This window comes from Balaenoptera ricei, chromosome 15 (genome assembly GCF_028023285.1).
Source record: "Balaenoptera ricei isolate mBalRic1 chromosome 15, mBalRic1.hap2, whole genome shotgun sequence".
In the NCBI taxonomy this organism is placed as follows: domain Eukaryota; kingdom Metazoa; phylum Chordata; class Mammalia; order Artiodactyla; family Balaenopteridae; genus Balaenoptera; species Balaenoptera ricei.
The window spans coordinates 41,724,806-41,747,091 of record NC_082653.1 but is presented as its reverse complement, the minus strand read 5'-3'; the positions used below and the strand labels follow the sequence as shown (position 1 = coordinate 41,747,091).

At 33.1% G+C, this 22,286-nt stretch overlaps 1 protein-coding gene across 2 annotated transcripts in view; it reads right to left on the bottom strand.

The window, feature by feature from the left end:
- The window catches only part of MACROD2 (mono-ADP ribosylhydrolase 2), a 1,976,756-nt gene that overhangs the window by 1,953,064 nt on the left and 1,406 nt on the right, over nucleotides 1–22,286 (bottom strand). For both annotated transcript variants that reach the window (XM_059897602.1, XM_059897603.1), the window contains exon 2: nucleotides 17,423–17,539. In XM_059897602.1, the coding sequence (XP_059753585.1) occupies nucleotides 17,423–17,539 (117 nt within the window). The remainder of the gene's footprint in view (nucleotides 1–17,422; nucleotides 17,540–22,286) is intronic.

Sequence of the window (22,286 nt, the reverse complement as noted above, 5' to 3'; positions counted from 1 at the left end):
ATATAACTAAAGGTAATTTCCTAAACGTGCAATGAACTCTTAGGAGGTTAATTTTTAAAACCTTTTTTTTAAATGAGCAAATGATGTGAGGAAATAATTCATTAAATGAGCATGCAATTCACTTAATACAGTGCTTGGCCCACAGTAAGTGCTTAAACAGAAAAACAAATGGCTAATAAACATATTAAAATAGGTTCAACCTTATTCATGATTTCAAAAAATAGCAAAGCAATCAGAGAGGCAAAAATAAAATACAGCTGATAAAATCCAGAGGTGGTGTTGGGAAATAATGTATTTGCATAAACTAAAACTGGGAATAAAATGATGGTTCAACGTTTAAAAGTGGAAACTGAAACATCTGTCGACTGAAAACTTTGAATCTATTGACCTAGCAATTCCATGGCTAGAAATTATTCTTATGATATAAACATATACAAGACTACAAAGATAAATATACAAGGACATTCTATAAAATATTAGCTATACTAGCAAAAAAGAAATTGATAGAATCAAAATGCCATCAATAAGACAGTGATTAAATAAAATCACAATACGTCCACACAAGGACAGACTACAAAGACTTTAAAAATAAATGAAATAAAACACTAGAATTTCTTATGGAAGAATTTCCACAATAGATTAGGAGGTGGAAAAAAGATACAGAAAAATAAACAGTATTAGAACATGATCCTATATGTATTTTTTTTAAAAAAAGGATAAGGGAGTTCTAAATACACATTTATATAAATACAAAAATTTTCTACAGCATACATGAATTATTAATGGTAGTAACAGATTTCGGAAGTAAACCAGAGATAAATGCTTATTTTTCATTTTATGCTCTTCTGTACTGTTTGACTCTCCATGTTCATGTATCACGTTTATTAATTTTTTGGAAAGCTATATTCTTGGATAAGAACATTCAATACTGTAAAGATATCAACCTTTTCGAAACTTATAGGATTTTTTAAAATAAAATTTGAATAGAACTCTGACTATTCTATAAATAGAACAAAATCTAAAATCAGTTTGAAAGAGTACATCAAAATAACCATGAAAATTTTGAAAAAGAAGTGAGAGTAGTTTTTTTCACAAACAAAATATCAAAATATATAAATAAACTATAGTAATTATAAGAGTGTAGTACTGACAGAAGAACTGGCAAACAGATCACAATGAAATAGAATAAAGAGTCCAGAAACAGATTCGTGCATACATGGAAATTTCAGTATATGACTAAGAAAACATCAATGGGCATAACTAGATATCCACTGGGGAAAAAAAACTCTAAGTCTACCTCCTACCACACAAAAGAAATTCCACTCAGATAACAAACGTAAAGTAAAATTAAGCCAACTTTTTGAAGAGACTTAAAAAGTCTTTACTTTTATAGATATTAGAATGAGCAGTCTTAATTTAATAAAACCTCAAATGCAAGAGACATTAAATAGAACACTAGCCAATGTGACCAAAAATTTTTAATTTTGCTAATAACAAGATAGCATAAATGACAATAGCAATAATTATTATAAAAGCTAAGCACTTCGAGATCACTTACTAAGGATTAGGTACTATTCTATGCTGTTTATAAATCACTAATTTTTTTAATCCTCACAATAATTTCTTGAGGTACACCATCACAAACCTTGTTTTACCAATGAAGAAACTGAAGTACAGAGATTAAGCAACCTTCCCCAAGAAATGGCAGAGCCAGTATTCAGCCTGGCTGTCTGGTTCAAGTCTGTATTCTTAACTACCATACTCTTCAACAACAGGCTTTTAAAAAATACTGCAACATTTACAAAGTTAAAACACAAAAACAGGCAATCCAACAGAAAAGTGCGAAAAAGTTATAAACAGATGACTCACAAAAGAAATCCAAATGGCTAACAGCAACAGCAACAAGTTATTAGTTTCTACCCTTTCCACTGGCAAACATTTCAGGGATTAATGGCACTTTTTGTTGACAGAATTATGAGAAAACAGGTGTTCATACAATGTTGATGTGTGTATAAACTATTTCAGCCATTTTGAAGGATGATGTAACAATATTACCAAAATTTCAAATCTGCACTGTGACCCAGCAGTTCCACTTTTAGGAATCTAGCTCACATAAAGCCTCAGACATATATACAAGGGTTATAAACATATTCATCATATCCTTATTAGCAACTGGGAAAAATACCTAGTGTCCATCAAGGATAAAATAATTTATGGTAAATAAATTTAAACGATTTATGATAAAACATACAGTTTAAAAAAAAAAGGAAATGTCAAAATACAGTTTTAAGTGGAAAAAGCAAGCTCCAAAATGCCATGTATATATAATGTTAGTTTTTACTATAAAAACTAACAAAATACTATATAAGAGTAGACATACAGTAGACTATTTGTAAAAGCATAAGAGGCAGAAAGATTAAGAGCACAGACTTTGCCAGAAATATTACCAGAGAAATCTAGAGCGGTCTCTCTCACAAAGAGGGAGATACATTAAATATTTAGAATACCAGTACAAATCTATTCAGAAAAAAGACATGTTTTCATTATGATGAAAAACACATATTTACTCAATAAAGCATTCCATGAACATAGTTCAACAGTCTTTAAAATCCCAGGTTTGAGCTATTGGCAAGTTATGAATGGCCAAAACTAAAGAGGGAGTGTTATTATTCACTATCATTATTTTCAGTAAAAGTAAATCTCAGATAACTTGACATCTAGATTTGGGTATGAGGAAGAAAATAAGAAAAAGATGTATCTCTGGCTCTCTCTCTTTCTAAAACTCGGCTGTCCTTCATCTATTTAATTTGCTCCGCAAAAGTGTATGAACAATCCTTGTAATGACCATTTGAGCCACTAACAGGAAAGGTCAGAAGATTCCTTATTTAGCTGTTTAAGTACTGATAATTCCAACGAGTCTGGCCACAAGTACTGTGTTACAACAAAAAGAAAGAGAGGAAAGAGGGTCATTTCCATAAGCCTTTTTTTAATTAAAAATAAAATTGACAGTGGCCCCTTTCACAAACTAAACCCTGAAAGAACCAACAAATTAGAATTTTCCTGTGCCCCCAGGAAAATAAGGTAACAATATTTTGCAGTGTAATCCACAAAGAAAAAAGTACTATTCCTTGAATACACACTCCCTCTGTGCCAATCAGTGTTCCAAAGAATGCCTTGGCTTAGTATGTTTAATCACTTAATTAGAAACAGAACAGTAATCTGCATTTAGTTGTCTGTCTTACATTAAGGAAAAAAAAAATCACTGGTGTTGCAGTCGCCGACAGAAAGCACTGATAAATTATACTGTCAAGGATCAGAAAAGGGAAGACCACTTACACAAAATTAAATTATTTTAGAATAAGAATCTCAACAGTCAGAAAGACACATTAGACAACATCTTCTTCAATTACTGCCCAGTGAAGGAATTGCTTTCACTCTGTCTGACTGATTTTCATCCAGAACCTTTCTGAATAATTCCAATGACAGAAAATGCACTGTGTCAGAGTCCATTCCATTCAGAAGCAACTAACAGTGTTTAAGTGTTTTCCTGTATTGTTCTAAAATCAGACTCTCATAACTTTAAGCCAATGCTCCAAAGAGCTGATCCATCCTACCCTTCACTTCACCTAATTCTCCAAACTAAAGAACTTGAAAAACTAAAAAATAATTTTTATAAATTCAAATAACCAGTGTTTTCAATAGGTTAGACATCATTAGGAGTAAAAAGTCCTAAATATTAAAAAACACAAAAACTTAAAAATCAAAACAAATTCAACATACTATACATCTTCAATTCAAAGATGCCTTTTTTTTTTTTTTTAACATCTTAACATCTCTGAAATTGGCAGATGCCTTACAATTAAAGGTATTTACAGTTGCTGCTGTGGAGGTGGTGTTCATGACAGTCTTCACTGCCTGTGTATATAAGAATTTATTTATCATTTCTGGTGATATAATTAGACAACTGCAACCTCTCAACATTTCAGGCAACAATCCAAATGACCATCTGAGGAAAGAACATGAGTCCAAATACTGGTTGAAAATCTTTCATTAACACCACCTGGTAAGATCAAGAATATGCCAGCATTAAAACTTACAGACTAGGTATCAGTGGTTTAGAAGGAAATCCCAGACAAAAGCAGAGTACATTTTTAGGTAGTACTATATCACCAACTCTCCTAACTGCACATAAAAATAATTCTGTGGAAAAACACATCGACAACTCTGAATGGGAAAAAATGATTCAGAAGAATGGATTCTGAGTGCAAAGATGTTCTAGGAAGACCTAAACTTACTTCACTTATAGCTTCCTTCTAAGGTATGTTCAAGTATGATATATCATAAAAGTATATAATGGAGGAAATCTAAAATAATTTTTATTTTAAATTTATTGACAGATCAGGGTGATTAGGGAGCACTGTATAATAATTCAATTGACAGTGCTTTTTTTCCTCTTCCTTCTTAATGGAATATTAAAAAATGGTGTATCTTACAGCTCATTCAATAGAAAATGGTAGTCCAAGGAAGCTCTGTGCATGGCTGGTATGACAGATATTACTAGCTATTCACCAAAATAACTAGTTTCATCCTCTTCCTGAGTATATAGTTAGATTACATTTCTCAGCCTCTCTTACAATTAAATATGGCCATGTGCCTGACATCCAGCCCAAGATACCTGAGTGAAAATCAAGTGCACCATCTCCGGGGGCTAGCTCATAAAACCCTCTGATACATCCCTCTCTTTCCCCCTTTCCCCTAAGGTTCTCCAGGGCACCCTCAGAAGCAACGTGTTAAAGAAGGCATAGGCTTGATCAGCTCTGTCGCTGAAGAACTAACGTGAAACAGAATGCCCCCTCAAAGACACATACTCACATTCCCCAACCCAAACACCACCACCACCACCACCACTGCTCCACTGATACCAATTACAAACACCCACAATGGACTGTTAAGTAAACTAGAAATAAACTTTTATCAGGTTAAGCCATTGAACTTGAGGGTTACTTTGTTAAAGCAGCTAGTGGTAGCCAAACAGTTGGTTTTCACATTTGAAATTATAAAGTTCAAGCAGAATGGTGAACCAGATAGCTCCAAGCTCTCATCTGCCCAAATAAACACTGAAAACAACAGGCAGAAACTGTCTGAACCAACTTTGTTGAAATTCTGGAAAACAGTCTAAGGTTTACAGAAGCCAAGCAAACACCCAATCAAGAAAAACCCATCTTCAAAAGAGACTTTTTAAAGTATTTTTACTCATCCTTGCCCTACACCCTCCCCAGCACAACAGCAGTCTTGGTGTTGAAGCAGTAGCAGTGGTTGCCAGTTCCCTCCTGTGAACCAGGAGAAAAGACCTTATCTGCAAATTATTGTGTAAGTCTGTTCTCACCTATCTGGGGATACTTGAAGAACTGATGGAAGGCACTCATCCCTACTTCACCTAACTCAAAATTAAGATGGAAAAATCATCAGGCAGTGCTCATAAAAGAGCTCATAAAAGCTCTAGGCAACTACAGACTCACAGACACCTGGGACAAGATTACGGGCAGACATATAATAGACTATATAATGCCCAAGGAGAAGATACGGTGAGGCTCTTTAGGAAATAAGGACATTCAAAAGCAGCCATGTATACAGGGGAATTTAGAAAGTCGTGTGCATGTCTAGACAGGATACATGCTCAGAAAAGAGCTGAGAAGACCTTAAGCTTGCATCTCAAGATAATCCTTAGATTCAGAGGAGGCCTAGCTATGTGCTGAAGGAGTGTCCCAGCACTGAGCCGGAAGAACTCCTGAGGAAACATCTGTAAAACCCTGAGGAAGACAAAGTAAACAAAGAGAGACTTTGGGACTTCCCTGGCGGTCCAGTGGTTAAGACTTCACCTTCCAATGCAGGGGATGTGGGTTCGATCCCTGGTTGGGGAGCTAAGATCCCACGTGCCTCACAGCCAAGAAACCAAAACATAAAACAGAAGCAATACTGTAACAAATTCAATAAAGACTTTAAAAATGGTCCATGTCAAAAAAAAATCTAAATAAATAAATATCAAATCAATAATCTAATTTTATACATTAAGAAACTTAAAAAAAAAAAAAAAAAGAACAAGCTAAACACAAAGCTACCAGAAGAAAGGAGGTAATAAAGACTAGTGGAGATAAATAAAATAAAATAGAGACTAGAAAAACAATTTAAAAAGATCAACAAAACTAAGGGCTGGCTTTTTGAAAAGATAAAGCTGACAAACCTTTAGCTGTATTAAGAGGAAAAAAAGACTAAAATTTCTAAAATCAGAAGTATAAGTAGGGACATGATTACAAATTTCACATACATAATAAAAAGGATTATAAGGGGATACTATGAACAATTACACACTAACAAATTGGATAATCTAGATGAAATGGACAAATACCTAGAAACACACCTAGAAATACCTACCAAAACTAATTCATAAAGAAATAGAAAATCTGAATAGACCTATAACTAATAAGGAGATTGAATCAGTTTCAAAAACCTTCTAACATAAATAGCCCAGGACTAGAGGGCATCATTGGTGAATTCCACCAAACATTTAAAGAAGAATTAACACCAATCCTCAAACTCTTCCGAAAAAATTGAAGAGGACAGGACACTTCCTAACTCATTCTATATAACCAGCCTTACTGAATACCACCAAAGCCAAAAAAAGACACCACTAGAAAACTACAGCCAATATCCCTTGTTAATAACTATGCAAAAATCTTCAACAAAACACAAACTGAATTCAGCAGCAGCTTAAAGGGAATATACACCTATGAATTGGAAAGGAAGAAGTAAAATTACCTCTGTTTCCAGATAACATGATCATATGTGTAGAAAACCCAAAATATTATTAGCTTGAATTCAACAAAGTTACAAGATACAAAATCAACACACAAAGTTCAGTTGCATTTCTATGTACCAGGAATGAACAATTGATAAGGAAATTAAGAAAACAATTCCATTTACAATAGCATCAAAAAGAATAAAATACTTAGTAATAAACTTAACCAATGAGGTGAAAGACCTGTACAATGAAAATTCCAAAACATTGCTGAAAGAAATTATTCTTTATATTTTATTATTATTAAAAAAAAAAAAAACAGAAAATAACAAGCATTGGCAAGAATGTAGAGGAGTCCCTGTGCATTGCTAATGGGAATGTAAAATGGTACAGCTGCTGTGGAAAACAGTTTTGTGGTTCCTCAAAAAGTTAAATGTAAAATTACCAAATAATCTAGCAATTCCACTCCTAGTTATATACCCAAAAGAACTGAAAACAGAGACTCGAACAGATACTGGTACATCAAAGTTTACAGCAGCATTATTCGCAGTAGCCAAAAGGTGGAAACCCCAATGTCTATCAACAGATGAATGAATAAACAAAATGTGGCATACATATATAGTGGAATACTACCCAACCTTAAAAAAGAATGAAATTGGAATACACACCACAATATGGATGAACCTAGAAAACATTATACTAAGTGAAATAAGCCAGACATAAGAGACAAATATTGTATGATTGTACTTACAGGAAGTCTAAAACAGGCAAATTTATAGAGACAGAAAACAGAATAGAGATTACCAGAAGCTGGGTGAGAGAGGAAAATGGGTAGTTATTATGTAATGGGTACAGAGTTTCTAGTTGGGAAGGTGAAAATGTCTTGGAAGTGGGTACTAATGATGATTTTGGAAATGGGTACTGATGATGACTGTAAATGTACTTAAAACCACTGAACTGTTAAAATTAAAATGGTTAAACAGATTTTAAACATGCTTTAGAACCAAGTTAAGTTACCATAAATTTGAACGAGTTACTTAGCTGAGATAAGCATATGTCTAGTAAACTGCTAGGTATGCATTGTTATCTCTGTCCCGTCTCTTACCACCTGCATAAGAGGAAGAATTTCAGAGACTACAGAGGATAGAATATTTTTTGTATTTGTCGAAGACACTCATAAGTATGGTTAAATTCGGTATTCTTATGAGTCATATAATTTCTACTATCATTAAAACAACCAAGATGTCAGGTACTGGGTATCTGCATCCAAGTACACCTGTTATTTTAATAATCAGGTAAGATAAATATCTCCAGCCCCCATCCTATCTATATTCTTTAAGGATGGATGGATTCTGTCCTTACATAGGGACTGACTTCCTGCCGCATTGCTGGAGCTTCTTGCTCTCCACCATTTCTCCTCACATCTTTTCCTTTTGTTCCTATATCCTTCACACTTCTCTCTCAGGCTGCCCAAGAAACTCAAAATTCCCCTCTGCTTTTGTCTTTTCTTTCTAGACTTCTCATATCCACAAAGGTTCAAGATATTTTCCTCAACTAAAAGTCATCTCTTCTGATGTATGAATTATGCTATTCCCTTAGTATGTGAAAGCTGTTCAGTCAAATCTGGTTTTAAACAAAAATTTTTTCCCTTTCAATGACATTAGAATTCACATACACCAATGGCCAGAAATTTTATTAGCTTGTTATTTACTCTTACAAAGTGCTAAATAACAACAAGAAAATTAAGAAATTTTAAAATACTAGCCTTTAATTCAGAAAGTATCTTCAGTTTTAGATGCCATCTTCTCTCAAATCTAACAGTACAAGTTTCAAAATTCTTAAAACCAACGTACAAGCACTCACAGAGGAAACAAAAAAGTAGTGCCTGATGTTTCCAAATAACTGGCTGTCTTAAAAATATTTTTCCTTGACCAGTTGTAACTCTATTTAGCACACTTACCACAAACTACTAAGTGGATTTGTACACAAAGACCTCCACTAGACCCTATAAAATAAAATTCCAAAACAGTCACAATTTCTACCTTCTAAAGCAGACAGTCCAAATTCAAACAAACTGTACATGTATTTACAGTTACAAGCATAGGAAAAAAATCTACTTTCTATTATACACTGGCTATGAGCACAGATATGAGTAGGAGTCACAAGAAGTTTCATGCAAGAGGAAGGTGCATTCTATAATAAGAGAAGGCTTTGGAGCTATGTAGATGCGCTGATGTCCTCTCTCAATTAGTTCTCCTCACAACCTTAAGAAGGAAAAACAAACAGCCCCAATGGGGTAACTAACATATGAGGAGACAAGTTTAGGGAGGTCACAGGTTCTTTGACTAGGGTATATAACAGCAGAATCGGGATTTGATGACAGACACGTTTAATCCCAAAACCTGTGCATTCCCAGAGTTAACATAGAAGATACATATACTTATCAAAATAATAAAAATCACTCCCATTATTACACACCTGATGGGTATATAACAGTAAGCCTCAACTTATACAGAAATAAACAAAACAAAACAAAACAAAACCCTGAAAGTTTTTACCCCAACAGAATCACTAATACAGGAGAAGTATAAAATTTGGAAAATCTCTAACTCTGTTATTTTCATATGGCAGACACAATCTCAAATCTAAGTTTAATGCGAGACTCACCTCTATGTTGGGATAGTCTGGATTCTTAAAAAACTGAATATATCCTAATCCAATCTCTAGGGAACAACTAACTAGCCATCTGAAATCCATGGCTTGCCCTGGACCTAGACCAAACTAAACTGTAATATTTCCAAACCTCCAAAGGTTCATATATCTTCTGCCCTGGCATGCATATGGCCAGGCATATGGACTTTTATTGAACTTTATTATCTATATTTGTTACTTGTTTCATCAGTAATTCTCAACTTGGTTCTAAATCAAAGGCTTCAATAAAACAGTAAACTATATTCAAATCCTTGTTTTGAATACTTACATGAAAATGTAACAACTAAATATTTGAAAAAAGACGACAAAGACTTTATAAAAATTCTTTTATACAGAAAGACAATCAAGGTGGGGATGGGGGTAGGGAGAAAGGAAAAGGTTGGCTTTGGCTACCACCAGTCTATAACCTATCTCAAAGTATCTGTCTGCACTGACCAAAATGTATTTAAGTAAAACCATATTTTCTAGTATAATTCATTTAATGGGTTAAAAAGAAAACTAACACAATCTGTGGTGAAGTTACAGACTTAACAAAATAACACAGAAAGAACTTCTCATCTTGCGTTTTCAACACTGGGTCATCTTGATATGTATCAAAAAAAAAAAAAGGTGTTTGATTTTTGTTTCTACATTATTTTAAAAACAAGCTTAAATACAAGGACAATTTACATAGCACTTGGTACATGATGCAATGTACGATAAAACTTATTTATGTGTTGTTAAAATAGTGTTGGAAAACAGTTTAAAAGACCAAGACAGAGACAAAGGCAGAGGAAAAACAAAACCATGCAGTGAATTATGAATCACTATATGTTCTTTTCTTCATATTCTTTTTTCTCTATTTTAGAAGTTAACCTTACTTCACAAATGTTTGCCTAAACCAATGTTCACAACTTCACACAAAATATCATTACACAAAAATTTTTAATATTTTTATACATTAGAGTGAACGCTATTTATTCTCAAAATTCTCTTACTTAGACTAATTCTTCCATGGGAAACCAAATTCTTTATCTGTAGCCAAGTTATTTTTTGAAGCAAACCAACTAACCCAGTAAAGGGCTTAAACAGGATATAATACTAATACAATTTCTTACAGTTGTTTTATGTGTCAAGAATCAATAATGCCAAAGTAAGTGCATTTACAATGGTAATACCTTAAGATTTTTCTACACTTTAAAATCTTATTATATAATAGGCTTAAGTTTCTACATTTACACTCATTTAACTTAAGTTCTGTTGACATTTAAGTTCACAGAAATTGAAATAACGTTTAGTTACTAAGTACTATAAATAATAATACACAATGCTGATGAATACACATAAATTCTCATCCTTGTGTCAACTAGTTAAATATCTATATAGTAGTTCTGTAAAATCTTAATTGTAATTTATCATTAGGCTATCTAACTTTTAAAACAATAAAACCAACCTTATATTACAGAGATGCAAAGTATTTATTACCTACATTAAAAAGCAACTGGATTAATTTCTAAACCCATTATTCCCATGTGAATCTTTACAATACAGTGAAGAAAATGTGGGAAGACAGAAAATAATGCATGAAATACCATCAGGCAAATAGTTTATCATTTATTCAATTCACACAACAAATACTTACTGAATATCTACTGTGCACCAAGCATAATGCTAGATGCCAGAGATATAAGGGAAAGTTAAGACAGACAACATGGTCCCTATGTTCACAGTAATTAATCTTATAAGGAGATAGATCTTGATCAGATAATCCTATGATTGAGTACATTAAAAACAAACTGATATTAATGCTGTATGAAAAGGATCATAGCTGTATGAAAGTATTTAATACAGGAAACTGTTCCAAAGTAAGGGTTCAGCGAAGACTCCAGACAGAATAGAAGGGTTTCAAGCTGGGAACTGAAAGCTGAGAAAAATTAACAAGGACATGGAGATAAAAACAACCAGATAAAGACCCAGTAGTGGGAAGGAGCACAATACATTCCAGAAAGAGAAAGGATAGTGTGGCTAGATGCAGAGACCAAGAAAGGGAGTGATATAATAAGAAGCCAAAAAGAAGAGGGGCCAGATCATAGAAGAATTCAGGTCATTTAGGATTTTAGTCTTTATCCTAGTCTACTTTTCACTTTTGGAGTGAAAAATGTCTGTTTCTAATATAAGTTCTACTTGTGCAACATTTTTACAGGTAATGGAAACTTCACAAATAATTGTTTGAAGAATAAGCTAGAGTGGTCTTAAGTTACTTGAGGCAAAAACAGCTTTCTGTTTTTTTAATTAAATTCATTTGAAGATCATACAAGAGGGGGAAAAAAATCACCACCCGCTGAAAATAAATGACTTGTATCTAAAAAGTTGAGATGTTTTGCTCTGAGCTTTCTTCTGCTTCTACAGATTATTTTACTTTTAAAGTATAGTGGTCAAAGTGAAAATAATATAAAAAGGGATCAATATCAAAAGACTATAATAGGAAACATTCCTTTCCAATTTTTATAAGCCTACTGAATTCCATCCTGTTATAAATACCATTTTCCTAACTATTCAGTCATTTTAAATTGTGGCCTGTCTTCCAACCAACAACATCAAATATTTAATAAAATAATGCAGTTAATATAGTTTAAAAATCTGCGGCAAAGCCCACCTCATCATAGTTATTAGAATTTTTTAATTTGTTTTACCATATGGTCCCTTACCCCTCTCCATATAATATTCAGCAACATAATTATATTCTTATTTCCTCATTCCTGGTAATTAATAAACATACTAACATTCAAAAAATAGTTACTGCTAATTTACTAAGGATAAAAATACTGGACTATGCACTGGGATTGAAATATGATTAAGATACTCTTTCTTTGATGATTTCTGAATATCAATATTCAACCTAGGACATAGGTAAAATATAACAAAATTCAAAACCCACATTGAAATAAGATCTCAATGTGATGGAGAGACTCAGCAATTTGGACTTAACTTATATTTCTTCGGTCAGCCATCACCTCTTATGAAAATCATTTAAAAGTAGAAATTAGTTTAAGAGACCAAAAGAGGCTGAGCTTCTAAGTTAACCAAAAGAAATAAAGTTTACACACATGCCCCTAGTCAACCCAAATATCTCAAAATATTTCTATACACCTCAAAAAATGGAAATTCAGACTTACAAAGACTTCACAGTTCAGATTTTCCTAGTTAAGTGTTTTCAAATGACCTATAAATCAGATTTGAATATTACATATAAGATATGAAATATGAAGTTTCTTTCTAAGTGACCCTTTTAATATTTTGTCATACCTGAATAAAATAGTTTTATAGTTTCCACTTAACTCACCTTCATCATTTATTATATTTTTCATCCCTTACTGTTCCATATAAACATTAAAAGTATAGATTCACAGTCAATCTAAACTTACAGCTATAGCTATTTTCTCTGATACCAACCAGTAAGAGAAAATTAGCGTAAGCATGGCAAAGTCATGCTTCTCTGAGTGGTATTCTAATAGAACCTCAGCGTGGAAAGTAGCAAAAGAGAACAGAACACATAACAAGTAAACCTGAGAAATGAACTTCTGTCCCTACAAAGAAGCAATGCCATTCTTCTATCATATCCATCCATCCATTGATATATCTGTATCTATCTTTGCCTTTCTACTATATCCTAGGACTATATTTTAGTGATTGTATGTATTTGTACAGGCACTATACTTTAAATGAGGTATTCCCATTTAACGCATGTGGGGGGAGGAGGAATGGGGAAAGAGGAAGAGAAAGATTCAAAATGCCAGTCAAAACTTAGAGAGAAAGAACTCTTTGGCTACTTTTGGAGGATTTCAGGAAACCAACTCAATCCGAAAGCTGGTAAATAAAAGGAAATCTAGCATTTATTCTGCCTTTTCTGTATAAACTGTACTGCATGAAAACAAAAAAAGTTGATAAGGAAAAGTTTTTACAGAAGTCCAACTAATAAACGAAGGAGGAATGATAAAATTAGGATAACACTATTTTGCAACCCCTAATAAAATAATGGATCAATCATCAATGGCTGCTAAATTCATGAGGGAAAAAGTTGACAGGGAACTTTACAAAGAATGGATTAGACCGACAGTAACTGAACCTAGCGATCAGTCTTATCACCACAGAGAGCGATCACCAGACATCATGCAAAATGAAGGTACAATAATCTATAAAGTATTCTTTCAAAAAGAATTAAACCCAAGTCTGATCAGGCCTCTGAATTTAACTACCAGCTCATACGAAACATAGGGGGACGGAGGAACACGCTAAATGACACAACAAAGATGCAATGAGCAAAATCCAAAATGTGAAAAATTCTGTAAGACAAATAACTTACTTTATTCAACAGATAAATTACAAGAGGGAAAAAGGACAGAAAGAGAAGAAACTATAGATTAAAAGAGACGTAAGAAATATATCAGTATGTGAACCTTGTTTATTAGATCTTGACTCAAGCAAACCAACTGTACAAAAAAGCAAGACTCTTTATTAGACAATGAGAAAAATGTGAATACTAATTGGACATTTAATTACATTAAAGAATTAATTTTCTGATGTGAGAGTGCTGTGGTTATATTAAAACAACAAAAAAGTGTCCCTACCTTTTTAGAGATGCATGCATAGGCACACATACATATATTTACAGATAAAGTTGATAAGATATACAGGAATTGCTTTGAAACAGTCTGGCAGAAAGGTGCAGGGAGCACTGATATACATGAAATAAAACTGACCATCATTAACTGTTGAAACTGGGTGGTGGGCACAGAAAGGTTCATTACAGTATTCTATTTTTATATATGTTTTTAAATGCTCATTTTAAAGTTTGAAAAAAAATAAAGAAAAAAGAATTGTCCATTGTAGACTGTAACCTCTGAGGCATACTTATGTAACATACTGATTGAGCCCACCTACACATGAGGCACTATTCCAGTTGCTAGAGACACAGATACAATAGAGAGACAAGCATTTTAAAATTCCCTACAACACAGCAACTGACAAATGAAATAGAATTATTACAGAATTGCTAACACAGAGGAAGAAGTAATTAGAAGCATATAATTCCAGAGATTTACTAATAGTAGTTGACAAATATAAACATGAACGATAAGCAAATGGGGTTTTTTTTGGTAATCACCTCCCATTCTTTCCTCTGCTGATCCCTAGTTCTCCAATATTAAGAAAGTAGTAAATCAAAATAAAAATATTATCTACTTGCTTCCTCTTTTCTGCACATTGATTTTTATATTATTTGGCAATTTTTGGTTTCCTTTTGTTAAGACAGCTTAAAATTAAAATTATGACAAATACATCTGGCTACTACTCCTCTCGTTATTATTTAACTTTGTTACAATAAAATAACAAGAAGCATTTAATTAAAGTAAAAGAAAACTGAGCAAAGTTAAGAAAAAAACTTATTAAACAGTAGCTTGAGAACGTTCCATGTAATCATGAATATCAAGGCCATGACACATGGCCTTCTATAAAAACATAGGTAATAATGATAAACTACTAAATTTAAAATTGGCATGTTGTGCTAGCCCAATAAATACTATTCCTTTCCTACAAATCAGAAACTATATGACAGAATTATAAACAGACTTATTTTAAAACTTAGTTTGAAATCTCATACTTAAAAGATTAAACTATTATAAATATCAATACCTATTTATATACATATACATTTATAAGCAGTGGCTTAAACACTTCGAAATAAAATATAAAAATATAACTTTACAATTGTCCTTTATCATTTTTTAAAGATTTATATTTTTAAAGGGTCTTTCAAACTAATAAAATACTAAAACTCTCTTGACTATTATTTTAGTGTAATTGAGCACTGGGTAGGTAATGCTGCAAGAAAGCACTATGAAATATATATATAACACAAAGAAATTAACAGATATTAATTATAGAATGAGTCATTCTATTTCATGAAAAAAAGAAGAGACCAGTCACCAATTTCCAGGTCACAATAGAGAGAAGCAAGTAACATTAGATGGAAATAAGACATTGTTTAATAGAAACACAATTTTGAGTACACCACCTAGTTCTTCATGAAGAACTTTCAAGTTCAAAAAAATATGAAGGAAAGAAACGAAATACAGAGAGCAGTTGTAAACCACTGTAAAGCTCATATTGGGAGAAAGGATTAAATACACAGACTCTTGTTAGGGAATAACAATGTGAGGTGTTACTCAACGTATCGTCTCTGATTAGGCAGAAATATTTTGGGCTGTGGTTATCTCTGAAAATATCCAACTCCGAATTCTCTAACAACCCAGTTCAACCCTACACTCCCACGTGCTGAATATTCAAATAGAAGCAACCAACATAAAGGCCAAGCCTCTACACAGAGGCGAGCAGAACACTGGGCAATGCAGCCTGGGTATCACTATTGCTTTTTCAATTATTCTGGCAGCAACAGAAATCTACCTCTATTTCAGGAGGCAAAATTTGTTAAAGATGATCATCAGGTATTGCATCCTTAGAAAACTGACCACCTACAATAGCAATGAAGAAAGAAAATCAGATGAATGAAGCACAAGTGAAAGAGAGATTCACTTGCCACAAAAAGTGGAGCTGAAGTATTCAATATCGGTTTCTCATAAACTAAAGAATAAATAACAGACCCAACCATGAAGAGGCATATGGCCCTAGTTCAGTCAAGGCCCAGAAATCTGTCCTTTTGATTTATATTCTTTTCATTACACAGCACTACCTTCTCTCAATGATGTCTTAATTAGCCCATTATTAAAACAACTGCATTTACTGAAGACACTGGGCAAGCAGGTCAGATGTGTACATCCCAATCAGCTTGTTCAGTGACCCCAATAGAATCTGGGATAGAGCCACTACCCCATTTGCCCAAGGTCACACATTTTTCCAGGCAGAGTTAGCTCTAAAAGAACTCACAGGCTTTGCTTTCCCAGAAAAACAAAATTCTCTCTAAAGCCCAAACACTCAGATAAGCATGTTCTCTTCACAGACACCAAAGTCTAATTTGGCTGCTGTTTCCCACAGATTTTGTCCATAGGAATTCCATGCTAGTCTTCTTGTTCTGGGTCCATAGTATACTCTACAGTTCCACCAATCTAAGATCACAACCTGTGAAATTAGAATGTCCTCAGTCCCTTTCATAAAACTATTTTTCTTTCGAAACATTTATGTATCCTAAAAAGCACCCTGTTTCTTCTTAAATTTCACATTCAGACTATTAACACCAATGAGTGTTCATTCAAAGATAACATATTAAACTTCTATTAAATCTATTATGTTGTTTTTATAACTGTTTCCATATACCTTTTCAATACTTAACAGTTCATTTATATGCTAACACATATATTTTCTGTCAAACTATCTAGAGTCTCATCAAACCATAAAAACTTTGAGTGAGTAAATTTCACCATACAAATACTTTACCAATAGCACATCATACAAAATATATACTCTTCTTTAAATTATGTGAAATGTTATTTGGTTTTTCTCTATTCTTCCTAATATACTATCTTTCAACTGTATCCAATCCTGAAAATAACTTGAAGAAATGCAATATATATGAACCAAATCAAAACAAACTCAAAAGGCCGTCTCACTAAAGCAACATATCCTTAATATCATTTGCTCCAACAACTACTGCAGAATAGTTTTTTAAAAGTATCTATAAAATAGTACCATAACATAAATGTGGTATACCTCCAAACATGAATTATGTTAAAATAATTTCTTAAGTTTAAATAACACAGAGTAGATTGCTAAAAGCAATTAAATGATAACCAATTATTTCATATAGCAAAAATGACATCTCTTTATTAAATGCCAGGTATTCAATTCTATCAACAATTGTCCTGCAGAAGTCATAAATAAATGAGAACAATATCTACCTGAAAAATGTTCTGGGAAACTTACCATCATTTTGGCTCTTGCCCTTCATCTCCTCTTTCCATGACGGGATGGTGTTCAAGGGAACATAGTCCCTTAGGTATTCTTTGCGTCTCTCCTCTACGGTCATCTTCAGCAAACGTTCTTGCAAAATAAAAGCAGAATCTCCATTTGTATTTAACTTTTAAGTTCAGAAATTATTTTACAATTTAAATATTAACCACGTTAAACTAACCAAAGAATTGGTGTGGGCTTGAAGAATACCAAAATCAAATCTAATGACTCCGTATTTGAGTGTTAAAAGGTGTCAAATTAATACTATATTAGTAGGGGGAAAAATAAGATCTAAGCCTGATGAGGAAGACATTCTTGTGATAGTCCAAGAAAGAAGTAAACTCTTTCAAACATCTACTGACAGTCTGCTATGTGCCAGGTGATATGTTTATAAACTGCAGGTACAAAGGTGACCTTTAACTTTGAGGAGTTCACAAGACAAAAGAGGATACGGATAAGATAAAAAATAATAGCTACATAAATAAAATACAAAATCCTAAGACAAATAAGTACAAATGCTAACAGCACAAGAAAAGCAGCCACCAAGATATTTCCTTAATTCTACAATGCCATCAACAATAAAAGTGCCCTTTCAATTAATAATACCATTGTGGAGGTGATATAAACAATACTTTAAGTATAAATCTTCATTATAAGATTAAAACATCTTAAACACTTAGAAGTAACAATAGTTGATGTTGTTTATAAAGAACGCACTGTGTGCCAGGTACTTCACATGTATAATTTTATTAAAATAATCTTCCCAACACTCAGCAAAACTGATAGTATTATTATCCTGATTTTGCAGATAGGGAAATGAAGCACATCAAAGTTCAGTAGTTTGTCCAAAGCAAGAGAGCTTTCCATTAAAATCCACTCAGATATCTCCATTAGTAAAAAACTATAGCCTATACCGTTAGCCACTACACTGTACTACCTTCTCAAGAAAAGCTCCCCAAAGGAGGTGACATGTATGCTCGTTCCTGAAGGACAGGTAGAATTCTGCCATGAAGAGGTAAGAAATAAGGATATTTCAGACTAGTAGAGCAATGTAAACAAAGATAAGGAGATACGAATAGTTTAATGAAGCTGCAAGATATGTTACGAGGAGGGAAAGTGGCCACAGAATTGAAAAGTAACTAGAAACATAAATTAAAACAAAAATGTACAGGAATCTGTATACTATGCCGAGCCATTTAATCTTATTCTATAAAGTACACCACTAACATTCAAAGTTAACTATTCATATCCTAGAAGGTACATAAAACGATCCACTAGGATACTGGGGAAAAAAACTAAAAAATTCTATATATTTCTAACCTAAGGAAATAAATTAGGTTTATTTACAAATAAATTAAGATTTTCTAATATTCAATATATAAACTGACACTGGCAACCTCACTCATTCTGTATGTCAGCTGTCATGTATCATGTATTTACCAAAGGTCGCCACAATGTAGAGCAATTGACAGTCATACTCTCACTCTCCAATTCTCTTTCAGCATATTACAAAGTACTGTAGTTTAGATGAATGGATTTAAGGACAGTATCTAGTTTTAGGTAATCTAACCCTCATAAAATAATCACTTTAAAAGATTCTTTCACAGAAATAAACTGCAGAAAGTATTAATGTAAGCTCAAGTGAAATAATCACTTTAAAAGATTCTTTCACAGAAATAAACTGCAGAAAGTATTAAGGTAAGCACAAGTGAAAAAATGTTGGGCAACCAACATTTCTCCCTGCTCCTAGAACTGGCTTTTCTTCAGCCACAATAGGAGATCAAAAAAAAAGATTTTCATCAGATGTTATATATTCAAATCACAATACTACAATACTCAACACTATATTGAATTTAAGATGCCTAGGCCATTCAAGTTGAGAACAAGAATCTGGAACTCAGGAAAGATCTAGCCTAGAGATTTGGAAATTATAACCTAAAATTCTAGGCCTACAGGAAATTCATTGGGGAGGGTAAGACAGGGGACCAAACCTCAAACAAACAACATTTAGGGAGTGAACACAAAGAGGAAAAAAATTGAAATAAAACTTAGATGTCACTGAGGGTACAAGGTGAATCAGGGTCCCACTGATGTGGAAACCAGCAAAGAAAAGAGTTTTAATGAGGAGAAAGGGGGAAATCTTGTCAATTGCTACAGGAAGATCAGAAAGAATGAAAATTAATAAGCCATTGCTTTTTATCAAGTGGGTCAAGAACAACACTGGAAAGAGAACAAAATGGTTAACAGAGCTGTGTGGATTCTAACACCAAATCATGTAAATCTATGTGATCTTGTATTACTTAATCTCTCTATGGCTCAGTTTCTTTTTCAGGTAGTTGGTAGGTATTATTCCCAACTTACAGATGAGGCAACTAAGACAGAGAGGTTGAATAACTTACCTAAGGTTCCACAGCTAGTAAGCAGTACAACTAGGATTCAAACCCAGGCAAATGGTGTTCTAAGCTCTTGACCTTAAAATACACTACCTCACAGGGTTGTTGTGAGAATTAAATGAGATAATCCAAGTAAGTTACTTAAAATAGTGCTGGGCACACAAACAGGACTCAAATAGTAACTATTTTTATATTAGTACCATCATCATTGTTATTACTGAATGATTTTAGGAACATTAGTTTCCTTGGAGCATAACTTGAGATCCAGGAGATTTTAAGGGACTGAGGAAAAGAAGGAGAGTGAGAACAGCAACTCCAAGGTGAAGCCCTGTGGAAGGAAGGCTACCTTCCTTGATCGTTGTTATAGGATGAGGAGAGGAACCCAAAGACACTGAGAAACTAAACATACCCAAAAGAGAATAAATGATAGTACAAGATATCAAATAATACAGATGAGATAAAGGGCACAAGCCGAGGGGTTAATCCTTAGAAACAAAGATGAAAAGTGCTTCCTCTAAAAAAGGAAGAAAGCTGAAAGAACAACAGACATGTAAAGAAACAAAAGAGACTACGGAGGAAAATGTTAGGGCTGTTCATGTTATATGACATGTATTTTCTCCATGAATTAAAAGGCAATGTCATCTGTTTTGTATAGGAACTTAAGGTCTTGATGAAGTAGGAAACTTGAAGGGAATGGCAAATTTGAAATAATCACACAGAGGAGGAAAAGTGATGACTAGTGTTTACCAAAGCACTACTAAAAAAGCTCAGATCACTAATATGGAAATACGGCAATATCAACGATCAGGATGAAAGATATTACGGAGCAACTTGTACTTTCAGTAAGTGTCAGAAGTACATATGGGAATGCAACCTGGCCTCTGTCATTCCATTTACTTAAAAGTTTAAGTGTGGACACTTAGGAAAAAAACAAGATGAATAATAAGACAATAAGGTAAAACACTGAGATAATTTAACTTTCAGTACTTGAAATGATAATACACATTGAGTGGTTTTGAATTAGGGCACAAAATATTAAATCAACACCGTTTATTTAACCTATGTGGACTTGAGAATTCCTTAGTTATTTAAACGATGAAACATACTGGGGGGCACAGTCATATATATAGTTTCTTCAACTTTACACAAAACTTTTCCTTAAAGAATGTTTCACCTTTGCAGATGTACTTATTAGATGGTATACTGAGTTAAAATATGTTTACAGAATGCCTTGACGTTTCAATGAGGTGGGTAAGCCTTCCTTTAGATTTAAATAACAGTTACAAAAATATGATACCACCCTCTCCAGTACAATTCAGAGAAAGGTCACGCTTTCCATCAGCTTCTTAATACTAACTACTGTCCTGGAAATCCTCACCTCCTTCTTGATGGTATAACATATGTATATATATATGTTTATTGAAGTATAGTTGTTTTACAATATTATACTTTACTAAATATTCCGAAAATAGATATCCTGATAAGACGCTGACACTTACTCTAAAAAGTCTTCAAGTCACAATAACTTTCTCTTTTAATACAAAAATAGGTTAGTTTTGGACAAGAGAAAAATTTACTTTGTTAACTGCCTTCTTTAATTGTGCATTTGCTTCTCTGTTTAGATAATATTAATTTGGTAATATTTTCCCCTATTATTAGAAGTAAAAGAAGAAAAAAAAAATCAAGACATTAAAGTTTTAAAAATGCTTGCTTATGAAAGTCCAACAGTGTAGATGTTAAATGAAGGAACCATTACAACATTGTTACTTTAGGAACATTATTATGACAGAAAAATATAATAGTTCTTAAGTAATCGCTATAATTTCATCAATTATTCATGTATTGAAAACAACCTCCATGTTTTCCACTATTTTGCCTTCATTATTATCAATAATACAAACCTAACATTTCAAGACCATCAATAAAAATGGGCATAAAAGATTTTTCAGTGCTTGCAAGGTGAATCCTTGTTGAAACTCAAATAACTTCTATTGAGAAAACAAAGCAAAACTATTTTACGCTACTTTATATATCAGCCTATTATTCTCAACAGCATTTGTTTTGCGACACCAAAATTTAGTTCTATATATGTCCATAATCATTAAAACATAATTAAATGGCATACAGTCTGTCAACATTTAAAGACCATTTTAATTGGGTCATTCAGTTATACTATGTTAAATCTTCCCAGTAGTTAATGTGAAAAAAAGTCCCTCCTCATCCCCTTCCTCATGCTTTGTTTTAAGTAGGCCCCTACATAAAGGATTTTTTTTCCCATATTCATTCCCTTTCTTTCATCCACTGTTTGGCCTTATTTATAAAGAACAGCAGTTGCAATAAGAATCCACAGATTTTAAAGAACTATTATCAAGGAAATTAACTTTCACTCTAGTCGCCCCTTTATCCTTGTTCTGTAAAACAGATGAGATACTTAGGAGAGATTT